Raw genomic sequence first — 23,316 nt, forward strand, 5'->3', positions numbered from 1 at the left:
ATGTGTAGCAGAGAATAGCCTTGTTGGGGCACCAGGGGAAGAGGAAGCCCTTAGTCCTGCCAAGGTTGGACCCCCAGTGCAGGGGAATATGGGGGTCAGTAAAGGGGATGGGTGGGGGAATACCCGTATGAGGGAGGGGGAGGGGGTAGGGGCTTATGGAAAGGAAACCGGGAAAGGGAATAACATTTGAAATGTAAGTAAAGAAATATATCTAATAAAAAAAGAAAAAAGATACCAACATATATAATATATATTTACACATATGGTAATATTATGTATTATTATATAATTTAAATGTATAATATAAAATTATATATATTCAAGGTGAGTGGAATAATAGAAACCATTTCTTTATAAGAAAATAAATATTTAATAAAATATTTTAATAAAATTTTAAAAATAGAGAATCTTCAATATTTGAGTGCACACTGCTCTTGCAGAAGACCCAGGTTCAGTTCCCAACACCCACGTCAAGCAGCTTTCAACTCACCCATAACCCCACTTCTAGTGGATCCTCTGACTCAGCAGAGATCTGCATGGACATGATGCACAAAAACTCATCCAGTTATATACATATACACATAAAAATTAATTAGTTGATTAATTGAAAATAAAAAACCACAATCATATTGAAATGTATATGGCTATGTTGTGTAGTAAGCCAGCCAGTGACTGATAAAATAAGGATGTCAAAGACATGAGCCCTTACAAAATAAGTTAGTAAATATCCAACTTCACAAAGGTGAAATAACTAAAAAAAAATTAATTATGAGTCAGAGCATCAACTCAAAAAGGAAGGCATTCACACACTAAGTTTTTTCTATGTGTGGGATCCTGTTTGTGTATTCAGTTTTAGAACTAGAACAAACAGCCCATGCCAAACCATACAGAGGGTCACAGCTACAAAAACCTGTTGGTGGACTACACGTGGAGGATCTTTTCTCATGAAGTGCCTCTCCTCTCCTTATTCTCCATCCACTCTGGCCACTGGCCAGACATGGGACTTCAGCACACAGGCCAGGACATGAAGGGAAACTAGAGCGTTTGAAATTTGGCAGAATAAATGTGTTATTTGTGATCACATGCTTCCCAGAAAAAGCATGACATTCATAAAAATCTTCCCGTTCATATATAGTGGGAAAGAAGAGGAAGCAAGGTGCTTCTCCCTGTTCTGAAGGAAGAAGACTGCAAGGAGAGTTTCATCTTGTCTTTTTACCTGCCTTATTCCTAGCTCAGAGGAAAGATATTTTGATACTCTGGACTGAAAATTTAAACTGTAAAACTTAAGCTTTAACTTCTAAACCACAACCGATGCTTTGCATGGCATGTCTGATTAGATGTGATAACAGGTGTGGGTTTTCTGTGGCAGATTATCAAGAATTCACGTCCCTGCTTTTATTCACAGAACATTATCAGATGAGTGTGCTGGAGTCCGCTCCTGTTAGCTCGACTGTGGGGAGAGTGTTTGCCAAAGACCTGGACGAAGGCATCAATGCAGAAATGAAGTACACCATTGTGGATGGAGATGGTGCAGACGCTTTTGATATCAATACAGACCCGAACTTCCAAGTTGGCATCATAACTGTGAAGAAGGTAATCGGGATTCTTTTTCCAAATCATTTATTCTCAAAGACATTTTGTTTATGAAATTATAGTGAAGGGTGGTTTACATTAGGATATATTTTAAGTCCTGTGATAAAAATCTCTTTCCTAGACCAATGAGATGTTTCAGCAGGTAAAAGTACTTTCCACAAAAATCTGACAACCTAGAATCCACATTGCTCAGAAGGAATCAGCTCCCAAAAGCTTTCCTCCTGACCCCCAAATTGCAACATGGGAGAAGCAGACCTGAATTCAGACACATTAACCTAACAGGCACGCATGCTACACACGCGCACACACACGCACACACATACACACACACACACACGCACACACACGCACACACACACATTTAAAAATAATTCTTTCTAATTATGTTTTTAAAAATACCTTTAAATGCTCAGGCTTACATGCAAAAATGCTGGCTGTGGCATTATTTTATAAAAAGGATTATTAAAAATATATTACGAATGAGTCACTTCAATTTAGCCACTTAAAAACTGTAGTAGCTTGATGCTCTAATATTGTTAATGACTTTTTTTTTTTTGAGCTGGGGACCGAACCCAGGGCTTTGCGCTTCCTAGGTAAGCGCTCTACCACTGAGCTAAATCCCCAGCCCCTATTGTTAATGACTTAATCAATATTTGAATCCCACATCTTCACTTTAGTTTACCATAAATAGCAAAGCAGGCTATAATATTATTATGAATAAATGAATAACACATAGCACTTTCTAATCGCTTCTTGAAGACCCATAAATGCAAATGAAACGTGAGAAAGTATGATCAAACTTAAAACCTCTTTGTTCCATTATAAGGTGCCATGTTCCCTAAAACACATATGGATAAATTCAGTAAATGAAAGGTAAAATTTTCCCATTTTAATTTCACTGTGTGTGTATAACATATGTACGTGTGTGTACATGTATTTGTGCACATGTTCATGTGCAGATACATGTGGAGGAAAGGGGCTGACATACATGCCTTGGGAGTCACCCTCCTTGTCTCCATAGCACTGAAATTATAGACGTGCACTGGTGCCTGGTTTTCCCCTGGGTGCTTGGGACCCAACTCAGGTCCTCATGCTTGTGTGACAAGAACTTTAGTGACTAAGCCACTCCTAGCCCTGATTAACCTTTTAAAAAGAGAATTTATCACCTAAAGGGCAGGATCAGTGAGTGACTAAAGCATGAGGACCAGAGTTCCCCAGATCCCACTTGAAAAGTGAGCAACTGTAAAAGCCTGTCTTTAATCCCAACATGGGATTTAAAAAAAAACCATACAGGGTCCTTGGGGATTCAGTTTCAGTGATAGACCTTTCATCAATGAATATAGACGAGAACAAAAACAGGTGTCAACTTTGGTTTGGTCCTACAACACACATAAACATATGCATACATTCCACACACACAAATAAGTTGAATCCAATAACTTACAAATGAATATTTAATTTAAAACGTTAATTTATAAAACACTGATTTGCCATCTGCAGGGAACCTTGTTCACACTTGGTGCCCATGCTAAGACTCAATCTATCCACTATCTGCCCTGCGATCTTTCCCAAGCAGGCATGTACCTCTCAAGAGCCATGCTCTTCCCAAGGGCCACTGGTGACTTTATCCTGTCACCTCTCCAGAGACTTTTCCCAAGCAGACACACTCATACCATCTGTGGTAAGATCTTCTATCCCTAACCTGCTGCAGTCCACTCAGAGACCTCATCCAAGCTGCCACACAAATGACCTCTCGTAGCAGTCTTCCTTGCTATCCTCCTGCCTGGAACATTATCCAGACAGCTCCTTGCTTGGCTGATACGAGGACCCCAACAACCCTGGGTAGTCATTACAGTGGAATCACACTTCCCTTTTCATTCACAAATCATTAATAAGTTTCCAAATGACTGAACTTCAGAAATCTTCCACCTGATCCAAAGTCAGCCAAGTTGGGACCAGAGCATAAACAATACAGCACGGCAAAGAAACAGATTTCCGCCAAATTTCTCCAACCAGAAATCCTCAGGGCCAGCAAACAATGACCTTGAAACAGTACAAAATGATAAGATTGATTTATAAATCTTCACACACATTTATATAATTAAAACATTATAATTCATTATTTTTGAAAGTTAATGATATAATAACTTTATAGGTGATAAAATATACCAATGTATTACATGGGAAAGAATTTAAAGCATCTTCAACTGATAACCTACCACTAACCATCATTAGACAATGCCCAACGCTTTGAATAAATATTGTTTCTTGAATGCAAAAGTAGTCCATTAAAAAAAGTTAACCAATTATAAAATGGAGCCTTTCTAAAGACTGATCGGTTAATTTCATTTGAAAAACTGTTCTAAATAATAAAACAATAGTGACTTACATTAAATTGTTATTATACAAATTATATATCGTTATAAGCATTTGTTTTTAAAACATATTTATTAATTTGAGTAAACTAAGAATTTCTTTTCTCACCCCCTATCTGGAAATAAAAAGGCATTATAAGTCAGAACCTTGTCTCTCAGTCTCACTATCCAAACTGTATACACGTTCGATCACAAAACATACATCGGCTTTTCCTAGACTCTTTTTATTCCTTTTCTAAACATATGAGCTGCCAGAAAATATAATTAAGAACAAGGCCAGAACGTTGCGTAGATGGGCCAGTCACATATAATAAATATTTTAAAGGCTACTGACTGCTCAGTCCATGTCTGGAACAACTCCAGGACAGTCATCTTCCTTTGTCACTAATAATGTCATACAAAATTGAAACAAAAGTTTTGATTTTGATTTATTTCTCTTAGGTCTATTATTTGTCTAAAAAGCACATGCTTTTCAAAAAAAGAGAAATTAAGTTGATTTGAAAGAATTTGGTCTTCACACAACCACAATGACTGCTATACGGGACTGTGTCATTTTAGCTTCTAAGTAACCGGGTGATTGATTCCAGTCTTTAAATGCTTGACGTTTGTAATTTTCAGTGTTCTTTCTTCTGCAGTGTATCATAGTGTGCCACTCTCTCGTCTTCAACTTAGCTTCCTTCTATCAGTGAACAGTAGGCAATTGTGGTCAGTCCATTCCCCTATTAGTTGGGTCACAAAACACAAAAATTCTATACTTTTCTAATTCTAATAGGTCAGGATTTTACTTTATATACCACTTCAAAAAAATCCAGCTCTACCTGATCTAATGCCTTGTTTGTAATTATTTGAAGAGCTTTCTTAGAGGAACGGTTAGACATGTTTGCCTCGCCTGTATCAGATTCACTCCCTGCTGGTGTTTCAGTAACCTTCTGCCACCAGAATCTTTCAGAAGCCATTTTAGATAGCAATAAATTCCAGTGCACGTAGGATCAATATCAAGTCCAGCACTAATGCTGTTGACCAGATGCAACTTGCAGGGACATTATCAACTGGAGCTCAACACCAGCTAAGTACACAGCAATTTTTTATTGGGTATTTTATTTATTACATTTCAAATGTTGTCCCCTTTGCTGGTTTCCCCTCCACAACCCCCCATCCCCTGCTTTTATGAGGGTGCTCCACCACCCACCTACTCCTACCTCACCCCCTGGTATTCCTCTACACTGGGGGCATAGAGCCTTCACAGGAACAAGGGCCTCTCCTCCCATGGATGCCAGATAAGTTCATCCTCTCTGCTCCATATGCTGTTGGAGCTATGGGTCCCTCCATAGTACACAGCAATTGTAATGGGGCATCAGTTAGAAAGCAGCTCCACTCCCTACGTATAAAATACAAAAGAACCTACACACCACACACCCCCAAAACAGTTAACACCAAATCCTTACATGCCATCACATAAACGTTAGTACAGAAAAGTTTGTGACACTATTTAATGAAACAACTTTTTTATACTACATATTGGGTGTTTGGCCTGGCTACACACCAAGGAATAAAAACTCAGCCGAGTCCTTGCTTTTGACCTGGAATCTGGAGAAAGAAAATACACAGTTTGGTAATAAAAACTTACCCTTGCTACATGGTTGCTGTGAACAAAACGTAAGTTCTCTAAAAGAGCAGTAATCACTCTAAACCACTGAACCATCTCTCTACTCTCCCAATTTTATATTTTGCAATATGGAATCATAATAGAAAAAAAAGATTCTTGTGCACCAGTCCTGGTCAAAGAATTTTTAAATTGGGATCAGCACCTTAGCTGGCACTATGGGTTCCTGCCACCTTAATTCTGAACTTTCTAAATCTTTGAAGTTTTATGCTGACCAGAATTTTAAAACGAACTTTAAAAGAGGTCGTCTATAAAGAAACAAAGGTTTATGTAGCATAGTGTACCAAGAATCTTAGTGAGGCACTTAATGAATTTCCTTAGAAAGAATCACTGTTGATTTGAAAGTCAAGAAGGAAACAAGTGTACACCCAGTATACACAAAGTGATGGGTTTCACTACAATATTTGTGCATTCCATATCACTATTCACTCATATTCACTCCCTCCTTCCTTCTGCATTACTCCTCCACTCTCCCTGGTCCCATCCCTCCCCCAAAATGGTTCCTCTCAAAAAAAGTTTAAGGGGAACACAAAAGCAAAGCCTAACTGCGTGGACATCCTAGGGCAGAGCACACACTTGGTCTTAATTGTCCAACATCTTTCAAAAGGGAAAACCAAAACACAAGGCCACCACACATCTTGTCTGCTCAGGACAAAAGGGTCCTGGGGAAACAAACTCCCTTCTTACAATCTGGGCAGGACAAGGAGGTTCCCCAAACTCTCTACAGACCATACTCAGTTAAAGGAGTTAAAACTGAGCCTTCCAGATACCTCCCTTCCCGTTTACCTATGACCAAACTGTTATCACCCAGAACTTCAAAACAAAACAGAAGGTGGCCATGGTTTAACTTTTTTCTCTTTTCCACATTTTTGGTAACTTGGAAGTTCTCTACTACTTAGTGCTGGATGTCCTTTTCACTCAGGACATGTGTGCTATGGGCTGACCATTTTTCTTCTTGTTGCCTTTCAGCCTTTGAGTTTTGAAAGCAAGAAAAGCTACACCCTGAAGGTGGAAGGATCCAATCCTCACGTAGAGATGCGTTTTCTGAACCTTGGCCCATTTCAGGACACAACAACAGTGCACATCAGTGTGGAGGATGTGGACGAGCCCCCTGTGTTTGAGCCCGGCTTTTATTTTGTGGAGGTGCCAGAGGATGTGACAATTGGAACAACCATACAGATCATTTCTGCCAAGGACCCAGACGTGACCAACAACTCAATCAGGTTTTCCCATAATTTCTCTTTCTCCTCATCCCCTGGCATTCCCTCACCTCCTGTGTCACACTCTAGCATTCTCTCTCACCTTTGCTTCTTCCTCTTTAAATCCCATCTCTGGAAACTCTTCTCTGAGTTTTCTTGTTCTTCCTTTTGTTCAAATAAACATGCCGACACCATGTAACTGGAAAATTAGATATCATCACATCTTGACTACATTGTCATTTACTTCAGATACGGACATACACACGCCCTTACATCTCAGTCAGAGCTCCATGGCCACTTGGAACTGCATCGCTCTTTGGAGGTCCACCCTGGGCACTGAATGCTCAAGCACTAGGATCTCTTGTCTTCACCCACAAAATGCTAAGCTTTTACAACCCAACATGTGCCTAGATGTTGCTAAATGTCCTACGGATGTGATACAAACAGCCCAAGAGTAGACCCACCAATACAAAACAACCTGAATCACACACACACACACACACACACACACACACACACACACACACACACACACAATGTCAAACTCTTTGAAATCACTCCTCTTTTAGTCTTTTAAGTCGGCACACAAAGTGATGGCTTTTATAGCACTTTTATGTGTCCGTACTTTATTCTTATTCATCCTTACCCTACTGCCCTTTACTCCATGTCCACTTCTTCCCACACAAACTTCCTCTTGCTTTCATATCCGAGTGCTGTCACTATCGCAGTTCCCTCCTGTAAGATATTTTCTTTTCCTTGTGGTCTGTCACATTCCCACTAACACGCATAAGCAAGCAAGCACATACACACAAAATCACACATACAACACACACAAACACACACACACACAAACATACATACACACCACACAGACCTCCCCCACACACAGACCTACACATTACATACATACACATGTAAGCACTCACACGTGTAGATACTCACACATGCACACATGCACACACTCAGACACACACACACACACACACACATTTAAATCTAGATTCCACATGTCTGAGTAAACATGAGTCTGGTTTGTCCAGTTTATTTTGCATACCACGAACTCCGACTTCATCTACATTCCTAAAAATGCTATGATTTCGTTTTGCTCTTGTCATGGATGAACAAACTCCACTGTGTATCTTAGTCGTATGTTCTCTATCTGCTCATGGGTGAATAGATGTCCAGGCTGGTCCCACAGTGTAGCTATTATGAATAGAGCAGCAACAGAACGACTGTGCAAGGATCTCTGTTGCATGTTGACTTGGAGTCCTTTGGACAAGCACCCCGAGAAGATGCAGCTGGGTCCCACGGTAGCTCCATTTTTGGTTTTGGGGAAACTTTCACACTGATTCCCACAGTAGCTGCAGCAGGCTACACTTCCACCAGCAATGCCTGAGGGTCTCCTTTCTCTGTATCCCCAGCAGCATTTCCTGTTTGTTTTCTGGAGATGAAATGCAATCTCAAAGTAGTTATAATTTGCTTTCCCTGATGGCTAAGAGTATTGAACACACTTTCAAATACTTATTGCCCACTTTTATTTCTTCTTTTGAGAACTGTCAGTTCATTTTATTAGCCCATTCTTCAACTTGGATGATTTGAAGGGATCACTGGTATTTAATATTTTTACCTCTCCATGGATTCTAGACATTGACCTCCTAGCTGACGAATGGCTGGAACAGACCTCTCCCTTGCATAGGGTACCTATTTGCCATGGAGATTGTTTCTTTTGCTTTGCAGAAGCCGCTTGCCTTCCTGTAATCATATTTGCCAGTTCTCAGATCTGCCCTCTGGAGTTGGATTCCTTCCCATATCTGTATCTTGAAATACACTGCCTGGATTTTTCACTGGCAGTTTCAAGGTTTTAGGCTTCTCCTCACAGGAAGGTCTGTGATCCATTTAGAGCTGATTTCTGTAAAGGGGGAAGACATGACCCTAGTTTCTCCATCCAGTGCCCTGATATTTACTGTTCTCAGAATCATTTATCGAAGAGCTTGTTTCTTTTCTAATATATGATTTTTGACAAGTTTGTAAAAAAAAAAAAAAGTCAGGTGGCTACAGCTGTCTGGGTTTGTTTCTGGGTTCTCCTTTCTACTGTGTGGGTTACATGTGTGTTTTTGTGCCAGGACCATGATTATTTTGTTACTACGGTTCTTTAGTATAATTTGACATCAGGAATTATGATACCTCCAACAGAGCTTGGTATCGCTTTGCACGTTTAGGATTCTTCTTTGCTCTTATTAGTATATGTTATGAAACTTCCGTAACAATGGCCTTCCCTCTGAAATTTCTGTAGATGAATACAATGTGCTCTACCACTCACACTTCCTATTGCCCTCTGTTGTCCCCGTCCCAGTCTCACTGATCCTCTTCCTTCTCCCAATTAGTCCCCCTTCTGCTTTCATGGCCTTGGGGAATTTGTTATTTTGATTGATTGGTTGCCTGGTGCTTGGTTGCTTAGTTGCTTGGTGTTAGAGGTTTTCTCTAGATTAGGAGTACCCAGTAGGTTTTGTGAAGTTGCCTACAGGATCATGGGTGTAGGGTTATTTACAGTATGAGCAGTTTTCTAGTGGCTACACCTCTGAGGAAAATGTTTCTCCCTCCTCCTGCAATCATTAACTTCATGTAGATTTGTAGATAAGGCTGAAGACTCAGGAACCCTCCCCCTTCCATGGCATCATACAGGTAGGGCCAGTCTTCAGCAGGTGATCATAGCTGCTGTGACTCAAGCATGTAGTAGCCATGTCATGCTTAGAGGGTAACATTTCTGAACTCTCCATCACTTCTTCCAGCTCTTAAATCCTTCCTGTCCCCTCTTCCACAACGTTCCTTGAGCATTGCAGGGGACATGCAGATGCTTTCTTGTAGTTGAATATCCAGTGATCACTTAGTCTCATCATTTTGACCTGTTATAAGCCTCTCCAGTTGCCATAGCAGCTGACAGCAGCACCAGTCTATGGACATAAACATTTTGCTTCCAGATGAATTCGAAAATTGGTTTTCCTAGCTCTGTGAAGAATGTAATTGGAGTTTTGATGGGGATTACAGTGAATCTTAGATCTCTGTCATGTGGCCATTCTTACAATACTAATTCTATCGATCTGAGTAGAGAATTTTTTTTATATTCTAGTGCCTTCTTCTCTATTTCAAAGTTTTCATTATAAAGATCTTTAACTTCTTCAGGTTAGTTTTAGCCCTGGGTATTTTTAAGTGGTGGTGAATGAATTTCTCCCTCCTTCCTTCATCAGAGAGTTTATCACTTGTATATAGAAAGACTACTTGTTTTTGTAATTTGAAATCACTTGGTTGTAAATATATTCATTGTACATTCTTTCAAGTTTTATTAGCTTTCAGCATTTTTATGTTTAAAACAAATGGAAAAGACCAAGTTTCTGATAGCGCATATGTATGACCACAGCACTTGGAAGGCAGAGAAAGAAAGCCTCAAGTGTGACCTACATAGTGAGTTCCAGGCTAGTCAGAGCTATACAACTATACAGTGGTACCCTGTATAGTTATATACAGTGACTCCCTGATCTCAAAAAATAATAAAATGGACAATCAAAGTAGGAACATATCATACATCAAATTTATCACTCAATATATTTCTTATATAGAAAAAACGGACATAGAAACACCTCCTCAGTTTAGTAGTTTTGATTGCAGACAAAGTGGCCAGAGAATCCTCTATACTACACATAGTCCTTCATCTCTGTCTCTCCGAGGTATGTTTTGCTATTGAAGATTCCACCCAAGATGCTTCCCCCTCAAGACTGGAGAATTACAGCCTTTGCTATTTCGGGTTCACTCTGGAAACAAAGTGTAAACAGCTGGTTGACAGGCTGACACCCCAACCTTCCACAGCCACTGCCAAGCCTCTGAAGCCAGATTCACAAATGATTAGAATTCCAAGGCTGTTTGAGGCCATCTGTCACATTAATTGTTGAAAGCTATGCAGTAAAATGAATCTGGAGCTTTAGTACAGATAAAACCTTTTAAACACACCCCCATTTATCAATGCCTTTTCTGTCACCTGGCTGCTTCCCTCATCTGGTGCCGTTTTGTATTTAATGAAAATGTGCTTTTAGAGTTTAACAAGAATGGTTTCCTCCAGGGGATAGCTACACGGGGTGGGAGGGATCTGCTCCCTCTGGCTAACACATTACATGTTCAAGCATCAAAATGTCTAAAAGTAACTTTAGTTCTTTAATTTAAAAAAAAAACAACAAATATTTCTGAATTATAAAAACTTTATAAATTTGCATTTCAATCGTAAGCCTTATGTTATAAGGTAACATAAGTAAAACCATAATGCCCCCTGTAATAATGAAAACAAAAATTCATATCACAAATTCATATTTTCAGATAAAACATGATTATAGGCTTTGTGATTATGACTTGTTAATTACATATCTATTATTTGATGATATAGCAGTTAGTTTTCATATCAAAGAAGGTAACGTGGGGCTACCATGGGGGACACAGCTTCATGGCAAAGACAAATAAAATGAGCACAGATGTAAATGAAACATCTAAGTTCTAAAATAGAATATCAACTGAACAGTGTATTTCCATATCATCTCCAAGATTTTGACTGTATAACTCTCTGTGATAATCGCTGGAATCAAGATCTAATTAGGAGTCACACTGATCAGTAACAGTGCATACACACACACACACACACACACACACACACACACACACACACACACACACACAGGGCCTCGATGGTAAGGCCCCAAACCCTGTAGATTTATTTATTTGCATATGAAAACTTCAATACTTAGATCCCCTCTATCATCGATAAATACTGAAAAAAAAGAAAGAAAAAAGAGGAGGACACTAAGCCATTTAGCCAGTAAAAGTGGCTTCTGCTGGTCTGGAAGCCAGGCTTTCTGCAGCATCCTGAAGTGTGGGACTCCAGTAAGCGTACTCACGACAGAGATCCCCTCACCCAAGCAGACAAATGTCAATATTGTCTGCTCCAGGCAGCTTTGCGTGTGTGTGCTAAACAGATTCTGTTCATAATAGGTAAGAACAGTTGGAGACAGGAAAACCACCTTTAGGATCCACTACTTGGTCCCAATTTCCTCATTTTCCATCTGTATCTGAACTTTCCATTTGTTCTCCTGTACCCTGGAAGTTGGCCCAGTGCCCCATTCAGAGAAATGAAGGTCATTATCCCCTCACTGTAGCCTGGCTTGGGAAACTGAAGGGGCATTCTACTTGATGGGAGAAGCTCTATACGGCAGGCTCCTGCTGTGTCGACCAGGCAATGCTGTCAAGGGTCTTGTGTGTTGGTTATTTCTAGCTCTCCATGTCCCGTGCCATCTGTGACATTTGCCATGGTAGGGGTAGGTTTCTGGTTGGTAATGGGCTGCTCCCCCAAACCCCAGCAATAAACCTACAGCCTGGAGAGCTCCCATCCAATTTATGCTCTGTGGACCAAATGTGGGGCTTTTCGTGTGTCTGAGCGCTGAAAGAAGAGAATGTCATTAGCCAACTCTGTTTCCTAAGAGAAAATTCAACTCTTAGAGCAGCTGGTGAAGTTTGAGGCTAAATTACAAGTATACCCAGAAAAACATTTCAGGAGCTTACTGTAAAATAATCTTGTAAGTACACAAGTGTTTTTATTAAAAAGTTAACCATTTGTTATCATGTCTCATCTTGAAGAGATAAGACTATGCCCTTGGGCAATCTTCTATAATTCATGTCTAAGGAGCTAGAACTGCCTACATTTGATTCCCAATCGTGTGACCCTCTTAAGCCTCTTAAGCCTTGAGATGTTCTTATCTGTAAAACAGAAATGATCATAATGCCTGCCAGTGGTGTTCTTACGGGGATAGGTGACTCACTACATTGGATATGCTAAGCCAAGTCTCGCAAATAATAAACATTCCTTAAACAGGATCACAAGCAGAGAGGTTAATTAGCTTCCTTAAACTCCTTAGGATTGAAGACATAACAGAAGTTATTTCATCTTAATTCATAACTGAAGTGACTTCAACGTCTCTGGCTCCTACTCATCCGCTGCCTCTTTAAACCTGGACTCTCTGAGTGAAAATTGTGAATCTCCAAAGAAATGTATACGTCTGAAGAAAAAAATTCATATACATTCAGATAGATAGATGGATAGATAGAAGATAGATAGATAGATAGATAGATAGATAGATAGATAGATAGATAGATAGATAGATTAAAAACTTTACATCAATATTTACCCTCACTACATGTGATAATTTGCCATGTGGATCTTTCATTCTATCACATTTTTTCAGTGCTGGTCACAATCAACCATACTCATTTCACAACTCAACAAGCTGCAGTACACATACACACACACCCACAAAGATACACAATCCATGCACTTATAATTCAAATTAAACTCTTAAGAAAATTGCAATTTTTCACCTCAAGAACTTTAAAACACACTGCAATTTCTGCCAACTTTTACTAAAATCTTGAACTCAATATTTTCTCTGTTCTCTGTTTTAAAGTGATCTGTAAGAACACCTGGAACTCCACATAGATGGTTTTAAATCTTAGTTGAAAGTGACTTAATTTTCCTGATCTTCAGTTTGCTCATCTGATGGTAAGGATAATTTTCCAAAGATAGGCGTATATGAAAAGAAGCTGTGTATTAAATGCACAGCAAGATGACAACCATTAAACACACAGCAATTATTACAATCATTGGCCTTTGAAGAACAGGACACTTGTGCATTTGGCACACTAGCTTCTTATACTTCCCCTAAACCTTGGCTTTTCTTTCATCTTTTGAATGTTTCCTTTGCTGTGTAGAATATTCAGTTTCACTTAATTTCATTTGTTTACTTTTGCTCTTTCTGCCGCTATGCCATTAGGGTTATTTCATGCCCCAGACCAATGTTATATAATATTCTTCTAGTAGTCATCAAGGTCTGTTCTTTCACCACACTATATATATATATATATATATATATATATATATATATATATATATATATATATAGTGTTACCTTTACAAAAAAGTTCAGATGAATCGATCATAAATATATGCGAGGGAGACCCTGCAGGTATCCAAGCAGAGATGCAAACTGCAGAGAGGAGAATGAAAACTCAGTTCAGATTGACTTAAGGAAGTCTCGTATCAGACAGTTCACGGTCAGTATTTTTAAAACAGTACAATTTGGCGGGAAAGCTTACTGTTATATTACAATCTCCAGTGCACATGGAAATATAATTACATTAATACTCAATTCAGGACACATGTAATTTCTTCCAAGGAGATGGGTTCTACACATAGGCTGCCTGTGCTGATTTAAGGACCAAAGGAAGACTCTGGCCTGGTCTCCATCATACAATTAGTGTAGAGGTCATTTTAGTCTATTAACTGCTTCTGTCCTGGTTGTGGGAGCTTGGGGAACCCCTGGAGATAAGAGTCATTTAGATTACTAGCCACATCCAGTCTGGTTATGGGAGCTTGATAAGGCCTGGGCAAACAGATAGCACAGATTACCAGGCGGCTAATCAACCACCTTCAATTCCTACCTCTCTGGACAAATAGGTTGTGTGTCCTTCCCTTTGAAATAACAATCCTGTATTAATATTCCTGGGTCACCTGGAGACCTGTGGGCACAAGGACCTTTGTGCTCCTGACATATATGCATTTGTTTTTAGGCTTTTACCCTTATTCCTTTGAGCATATTCCTAGGCCCATACTGCACTGCTTTGATTACTTTGGCTTTGGGTTTTATTTCAATGCCAGGACAAATAATCTTATTTTCAGAAGTGTCAGAGTATCTGACCAGACAATATTTCAATATGTACAAGAGCCCTGCAAATATATGGGAAACTCTATCACTCTTATATGAGTCAGAATGAGAAGGTGCCTCACCCATTAGAATAACCATTCCCCAAAAAATGAAATGTAAAAAACGATGTTCAGAAAAGGGAAAACTGTACCTTGTGGAAGGGATACCAGTTAACACAGCCATCTTAAAAAGCAATGTGGTGATTACTCAAAACACTAGAACTATCATATGATCCAGCCATCCGGTTTCTGGGCATATATCCAAAGGAATTACCATCCGTGTGTAGAAGCATCATCTTCATTTCCATGTTAACTGCCACATTATTCACAAAGCTGAGGTACGGAAAAAACCTAAGTGCTTTTCAACAGATGAATGGATTTTCTAATATGGTGTTTTATACATACACAGGAGAATACCACTCAGCCCTTAAAAAGAAGGAAATTCTGTCATTTACAGTAACACGAATGAATTTAGAGAACATTATATGTGTGAAATAAGCCAATCACAGAAAGGCAAATAGCTCATGATCTTACTTAGATGTCTAATCTGAAATGTTGAATAGACAAAGGGAGGGGAATGGTGGTTATCACAGGCTTGGGCCAGCAAGGCTGATGGAGAAAGAGAGGAGATTTCTGACTGAGGGAAACAAAGTTCCAGTTACACAGGAAGATCTAAGGATCTATTGTACCGACAGTAACTAATTATGTACTGTATATTTCAAATTTACAGAAAAATAATTATAAACATTTTGCCACAAAGAAATAATATGAGATGAAATGTATGTTAGCCTACTTTTTAATTCCCCAAGATAGATAGGGAAATATTATATTATATCCTAAAGTACATAATCTCTAAATAAAAATAACAAATTGCTAACCTTCACCAAGGTGTACACGAGATGTATGGTGGTACTCGATCAATTATCAACATCCCTTATTTTTAAACATCCTGACACAGGAGCTTTCCTTCATCTCCCAAGATGGAGGGCAGAGGAGATGATACTGGTGAACAGAGACAACCAGGTTGCCAAGTCAGACTGAACACGAATCACAGATCTTACTCACAACCAAGTCACTAAAGAGTCAAAAGAGCAACAGCAAACGGAGTCATGTGATTTCTCCTTTGCGGAGGTTTGAGACTGTCCCACGTAAATGCCTGTAAGATCTTTCTTTTCTACATAAAATGCACATTGGTCCAGACTGGCACACACAGTGGGAACAAGTAAGGTTTGTGGCCTGAGCAAGCCGACCTTTGTTTTCTTGAAGATCTAATTATAATGGTCTTCAGAATTTGAAGGTCATATGATAGCTTCCAGCAGATTAGCCCCAACAAATGTACAAAACTCTGCTTTATTTACAACCAGCAATCTAAATATACCTGCCTATCCTACTAAAAATATCCTATGTAAGGAACCTTCAGCTAGCAAATTCCGTGTCAGTCAGGCGTTGAATCATTACATGTTTATGACGAAGAAGGCCTGGAACAAAGCTTTTTTTCCCCAACAGTGAGACCAGTTCTAAGAAGCAGAACCATAAGACTATAGCTTTGCTCTTTTTCAAACTTCAGAATAACATTTGAGAACGTAGCTGCATTTCAAGCACATATAACTAGAGGCTGATATTGAGGGCACTCCAAAATTCTCGGAGTAGTTTTAAACATTAAATAGCATAAATTGCTTATTATGTAAATTAAATCTACAGTAAGATTCTCGGTGCTCTGTTTATTTCATCTTAAGATATTTTAAGTAGTAAAACGGGCTCTTTCGTTCCTCTTAAGCATGATAGACCCACAGTGTTCCACACAAGCACAGTGCAGAGGAGACTGAACCATTTTTACCACCGTGTATATACTCACTTCCCCCATGTGCTATGCTCTCATGTTTATCCGAATGAAAATAAGGTACACAATCCCTATCTTTGCAGATACTCCATTGACAGAGGCAGCGACCCTGGAAGATTTTTCTATGTTGACATTACAACAGGTGCTCTAATGACTGCAAGACCACTAGACAGAGAAGAGTTTTCTTGGCATAATATAACTGTTCTTGCTATGGAAATGAGTAAGTAACACAATTTATTGGTCTCCCCAGAGTTACAAAATGTAAAGATATAGAAAGTGAAAGTGTCTAGACCTTGGAACAAACAATACAGTCCAGAGGAGAGACTGAAATTATACATTCTACAAATAAATGGTCGTGTGATTTAGTCCTTAGCTCATTTTATGGTTGAGGTACATCGTTGAGTTCAGATGTTTTATGTGAAAGAGTTCTATATATGAGTCAGAAATTACATGTGTATGACTGGGAAGGCCTAGAGAAAAGAACGCCTTTCTAACAGTGATGCCAGTTCTAAGAAGCAGAACCACAAAACTATAGCTTTGTTCTTTTCAAGTTTCAGATTAGCAAAAATAACAAAAACAAACAAAAAACAAAAAAAACAAAACAGCAACTGTATTAGAACTCCTTTTCCTGCATCACTAAAGTTCTGGTAAGTTCTCTTCCTATTTCCCATTTTGTTTTGATTCTAGATTTCAATTAAGATTATTGAAGAGTATATTGTTTGATTTCAATTCCAAGTTTCTATGGGTTCTCTTGCCATTAATTTCTAGGTGTTTTTATTACAGGGTGATCTGATAGCAGAAATTACTTTAGGCTCATTTTTTTTATTTCTTAGAACATGTTTTGTAACCTAACTTTATTTTCGAGAAAGATCCACGTGCTGCCAAAAGCATGTATATTAGACATATGTTGGGCGAAATATTATGTAGATATCTAGAAATGCCATTAGATCTGTGGGGAGGCTTAGATCTAGATGGTCTATAACTGGTGTCTTGTTGTCACCCACTGCTCTTATCCTGCATCTTTCTGTCCTATTATGCCCAATAATGCCTGTTTTATGAAATTCTGTGCAACAATATTCAAGGCATATATACTTCCAGTTGTTTTTTGAGGCAGAATCTCACTGTGTAGCGCTGGCCCAGCCTAGACCTTGGTAGGTAAAAACCCGAGGAAGCGGCCTGCCTACATTACCTCCATGCTGGAAGGAAAGGCATTCACCACCATGCCTGGCTCCAAACGTTGCATCTTCCTAAGTGATCACTCTTTCCCCTAATTTGTGATGACCCTATTTACGTCTTTTAGTGATACTTAAAGCATAGTTTATTTCTATTTGCTTCCAGATTTCACTTGTTAGAGGTATATAATTCCGTCCTTTGTTTTCAGCCTGTGTGCCTTTCCCTATGAGATGAGTTCCTTGCAAAGAACAGCCACATCTTATTTTTTGTTGTTGATGTTGGTGTTGTTATCTAATCAGCTAGTCTGTACTTTTTAATAGAAAAGTTAAAGCAATTTACATTTACTTTTTAGAAAAGTTTTCTGACTTCTACAAAAATTTCCCTGTTTTTCTTTCTGGCTTTTAGTGCTGCTTAACTTTTCTCTCCTATTTCTGCCTTACTGTGCTGGGCATGAGTGGCTCTTCCCCATTCACATCTACTCATCTATTTATTCATCTCACAACATTTACCCCTCCTCGCCTCTCATGTTCAGGACTATATTTCTTTCTTCCAAGTAGAATATTCATTGAAACAACTACTGCAATGTGTGTTTAGTGGTCGAAAACCGTTTTAGTTTATGTTCATTCCGCTATTCCAATGAACAATAACTTGGAGGAACATAAGTGATTTCAGGTGGCAGTTATTTAGTTTCAGTGAATATTCTCAAATAATCATTCTGCTTTCCTAGCTTTGAGGTCTCTAATGGAGAGGCTGGTGCTACTCTGTGGGTTTGCCCTTTTGAAGTTAGTGATTCCCTTTTTCAGTCTTCACTATTTTTGTCACTGTGTTGTCTCAGTGTCCTAACTACGATGACGGGTTCTTTACTGAACATGGCTACTCTAAATGTCCTTTGAGCTTAGATGTTGATTTCTTGGAACATTCTGCAATAATTTTACTGGCTAGGTTTCCGATGCCTTTAGATTTTATCTCAGCTCCTTCTGTCCTATAAATTCCTATGATTGCTCTCTTCTCCATGTCTCAGAGTTCTTGTAAGTTGTGGTTGTGGTCATTTATTTCATGTTGATAGATGATTATAGTATTTCCCCAACTTCATTGTCTGCCCACGATATTCTTTCTACTGTTTAATCCAGATGTTGAAAGTGATGCTTTCTAGGATGCTGTTTACTTACTGTTTTTCATTTACAATAATTGCAGCTGTGTGTTTGTTATCAAATCTCAATTTCCTTGCTGTTTGGCTTTCTTGTCCAGGCTCTGAACTGACTTTCTTATCTCATTGTCTTCTTGTTTGTATGCTCTTGCAAACCACCAGTCAACTGAATTCTCTGGGTGGTATTTTAACCATTTCTTTCAATATTGCTGGATTCAGTTATTAACATGATATGATCTTTGGCAGAGCATGTTACGTACTTCTTCATAATTGTGCTTCTATTTTGTGATTTGTTAGTATAGTTATCTTTTCCAGTTTATTACTGGGTCTGGAAAACAGTCTTTTCTTGAAGGCTCAATTTCAATACCACTCAAGAGAGGGAAAATAAGCCACCTAAGTAGTACTAAGACTAAATTAAAGCATACAAAAGTACTAATAAAAAGGGTTATAGCCAAATACTCTATCACCGATAACCAAAAACAAGCAAGTGAAGAAATAGCGTAGAGTAATCTATAAGCTTAAAAGGTAGATGGATTAAGGCTAGCAAGACGGTTTGGTCAGTAAATGCATTTATCACAAAAGCAGAATTTGATTATGGAATCCACATAAAAATGGAAGGAGAGAACTGAGTTCACAAAACTACCCTGTGACCTCTGCACACGATACCATGCATGGCATTATATGAATTATACACACATCATGCATATACATAGACACATATCCACATGCATTTTAATTAATCAGGTAAGTAAAAAATAATAAAAGCAATAAGGGGATGAGGACAAAGGTGAATTAGTAAGATTCAATAAAAGAAAAAGAGAAAGAATGTTAGAAAAAGAACACAAAGCATTTAAAATACTATTGTACAATAAAGAAAAATACATAGGGTTAGAGAGTTGGATCAATGTTTAAGCAAGTGCACTTGTCGCTCTTGTGAAGAACCCAGGTTCCATTCCCAGGATTCATACGATGGCTCACAGGCATCTATAACTCCAATCGCAGAGAATCCAACAACCTCTTCTGACCTCCGCAGGTGCCAGGCACAAACATGGTGCACTGACATGCAAGCAAAACCCTCACACACATGACAAATCTTAACAAGGAAAAATATGGAAACAAAACAAGAGCATCGCGGAAGAAATAAAAATCATAAAAGCTTCTCTTAAAATTAAAGTTCACGGGCTGGGGAGAGAGCTCGGCAGTTAAAGTGCTCACAAGCTTACTGACCAGTGTGAGCTGGAGTCCACATGAAGGTGAAAGGACAGAACTAACTCCACCTATGACGGTGGCAGGGATGCCTACTCCTACACCTATATGAAAATACTGTCATTTAAAATAAATAAATAGAATACCAAAAGCATAGCAGAAAGAAGAAGAAGAAAAAAAAAACAGTGAGTGAAATGTTGCCCTTTTCTGTCTAATCCCTGGTGACAAACACCCGCACAGAAGACACTTCCTTGTCCCAGCGTGTGCATGGTCACATTCTCAACAGGGAACACATATCCTATGAGCATGTTATGACTTCCACATATCTAATCCCTTCCTTGACAAGGCAGATCAACACAGCTGTCTCTCTGCCTCGCTGGGCTTTCACTGCCATTGTTCCTTATGTTCTCTTTAGACAACCCCTCCCAAGTGGGAAGTGTTGCTGTCACAATCAAAGTCCTAGATGTGAATGACAATGCTCCAGAGTTTCCCAGATTCTATGAAGCTTTCATCTGTGAAAATGCCAAAGCGGGACAGGTAAGGCGATCACTTGGGCATGTCCCAGCTAACTGTCTTAGGGAGGGTTTCCATCACTGTGACAAACTACCATGACCAAACGTAATCTGGGAGGAAAGGGTTTATTCCATCCTATGCTTTCAGGTGATAGTCCATTTCTCAGGGAAATCAAGGCAGTAACCCAAGCAGTGGAAGACACTGGAGGCAGGAGCTAATGCAGACATAAGGAAGAGAGCTGCTTACTGGCTTGCTCCTCCTGACTGGCTAGACCTGATTTCTTATACAATCCAGGATCACCTCCTCAGGGATGATAGTACCAACAGTGTGCTGGTTACCATATCAATCATTGATCAATAAAATATTCTACATACTTGGCTATAGGTCAATCTTATAAAAGCATTTTCCCAAGTGAGGTCCCTCCTTCCCAAATGACTTATTTTATATCAAGTCAGCATAAAATTAATTGCTGAATTCATGATCAACAACATGTCCCCACCAGATGGAGTCTCCAATTTCTTTATATCTAGTTCTAGTCATTTATTTGTTAAGATAACCACTTGGAGACCAAATTACATGATGTGGTCAGAATAGTGCTTTAGCAGTTCTTGTGACTTGACTAACAGGATAAATATTATGGTTATGGAAATAACCCCAGCTCTACAAACTTCAGAAACATATTTTTGAGGTATGTTTCTAAAACCTACCTGGTTTTCAAATTCAAATGATTTAACTAAGAAGCATGCAGCTCTACATTTGCAGTGGCCAATATCGGGGTTATCTGTCAGGCACTGCACCCCCTCTCCCTGCTCATCCACACCCTCCTTTCTTCTGCTGTCCTGGGCTTCCTTCCTCCACTAAGGGTCTTAATGTCCATCGCAGAGCATATACTGTGGTCCTATAAATTCTGGAAGAACAAATGGATGGAGATCATTTTATTATGAAAACGCGGGAGTTGAGAAGTCCACCTCAGCCCAGATGGTAACTCAGGTTCTGACTACAACACACCTTTGAACTCATGTTTACCCCTCACCTGGACCATCGCCCAGGGCCCTCTGCACAAAGCTGTGTCTCTAGAACCAACATTTACTTGAACTTTTCAACCTCCTTAGCCCAGAGTTTCTTTGTCTTCTATCTAAAGAAAGTGACTTTGTTTTTGGAAAGCTGAGAGCCCTGCAGTGATTCAAATTCAAACTGACCTTAACACTGATTCTTATAATGTGGTGCAATAGTCTGCATCACTCTTAAAAGCTTTTTCCAATTCTCCGATAATTGTATTTCCATATTTATTAAATTTCTGGTTTAAGAAGGCCTAAGATATTATCCACCTAATAACAGTTACAATAAAAGCTCTGTTGAACAAGGCAGGTCCATGGTAATGGCTGTAAAGAACCACATTAACAAGCCTGCAGTTCGGTACATAATGTTACACATGAAGCAAGGTCAAACAGAAGACACAATACAGAAGATGCTGGGTTGGGGTGGACAAGCTCTTATAGGCTTTTAACGTTCTGACTACAAGTTTTGAGCTTCTGAAAAAAAATTCTACCATCCTTTTTTATTACTACATACAATATGGCATATTTTGTTTCATTATAAAATAAGATTTAATATAAATATATTGTATGCCATGGCAAAAGAGGCTAAATTTAGCCATGATGGTAAGTACAAATGGAGAAAGCCCCCTCTTTTCTTAAAACACAGCACTTTCTATCGTGAAGGTGTTGGGACAGAAACTACACTATGTCGAGAGCATAACATCTGACCACCACTCCTGTTTTTGGAGTCATGTGTGTCCTCCACTTCCAAGGACATCACAAATGGTTCTTTGTGAAGGACTTTGAAATAGATTATCTGTGACTTGGACTTAGAGGACAGTGTCACAAGCCTATCCCATTTGTCATCTTCAGCCTTAGATAAGGCTAATCTTAGCCTAACCTCACCTCTGTGTGTGTATGTGTTCTCCTCTTCCTCGCAGTCGATGAAGGGCACACAGTGGTGAAATGCATGACTGATGGGTACAGATGCAGAGTGCTGAGCAAGATATTAGACAAGTGCTGGCCTGGGCCCTCCCAACATGAACCCCACCACACTGTCTACCTACCCCTCAAAGTCCCAACTCACCAATATATGCAGTTTTACGATCTGTCTTAAAATTTTTCCACTCTATTATCTATTCAAAACATTTCATCTCTTTACATTTGGCAATCAAAATGAAAATACAGGATTTGCCTGTCCATGGAGCTAGGGTGGACATTGCCTCAGCTGTGAGTAGCACTGGCATGAGTCTGAACCATATGTGACTATCTCCATGCTCATCGGCCCCTTAACCTTGTTACTACTTTATTCCGTACACCTTCAGATTCAACATTCAGCTATTTCAGGAGGCTTACCCTGAGGTGGAGTTCTGAAATATGATGTTTTGGGGACCTATAAAAAGGAAAAGCAGAGGAACTAAGCAAAAATAAAGTCTAGCTGCAATAAAGATATATTGTCATCCTCACAATGTTCTAGGCTAAGAGCTTTCCCAAGTTTAAGGGGAGCATGAGACCTTTATTCTCCAGGCACCTGTTTGTCACTGCTGGCAGGCTGCCCTGAAAGGATGTGGTAAGTATGGGTAGGGTGGCTAGCACAATAAAGGTAATCCCTGAAGAGACAGGCAGACGAAGATCAGAACAACAAGTCCTTTGAGCACCTGAGCAGTATACAGAAATCCCTTGCCCTCTAATCTTTAGCATGCTGTAAAAATCTTAAATGCCCACCTGGGCCCTCAAGCTGAATTTGATATAGTCACTTCCATCCTGGAAGAAAAACAGCA

At 39.2% G+C, this 23,316-nt stretch overlaps 1 protein-coding gene across 3 annotated transcripts in view; it reads left to right on the plus strand.

The window, feature by feature from the left end:
* Positions 1-23,316, plus strand: part of Cdh20 (cadherin 20) — a 331,255-nt gene that overhangs the window by 290,296 nt on the left and 17,643 nt on the right. For all 3 annotated transcript variants that reach the window (XM_017598871.3, XM_017598872.3, NM_001012748.1), the window contains 4 exon segments: positions 1,406-1,593; positions 6,601-6,854; positions 16,543-16,679; positions 20,401-20,522. In XM_017598871.3, the coding sequence (XP_017454360.1) occupies positions 1,406-1,593; positions 6,601-6,854; positions 16,543-16,679; positions 20,401-20,522 (701 nt within the window).

Source organism: Rattus norvegicus, chromosome 13 (genome assembly GCF_036323735.1).
Source record: "Rattus norvegicus strain BN/NHsdMcwi chromosome 13, GRCr8, whole genome shotgun sequence".
Lineage (NCBI taxonomy): Eukaryota > Metazoa > Chordata > Mammalia > Rodentia > Muridae > Rattus > Rattus norvegicus.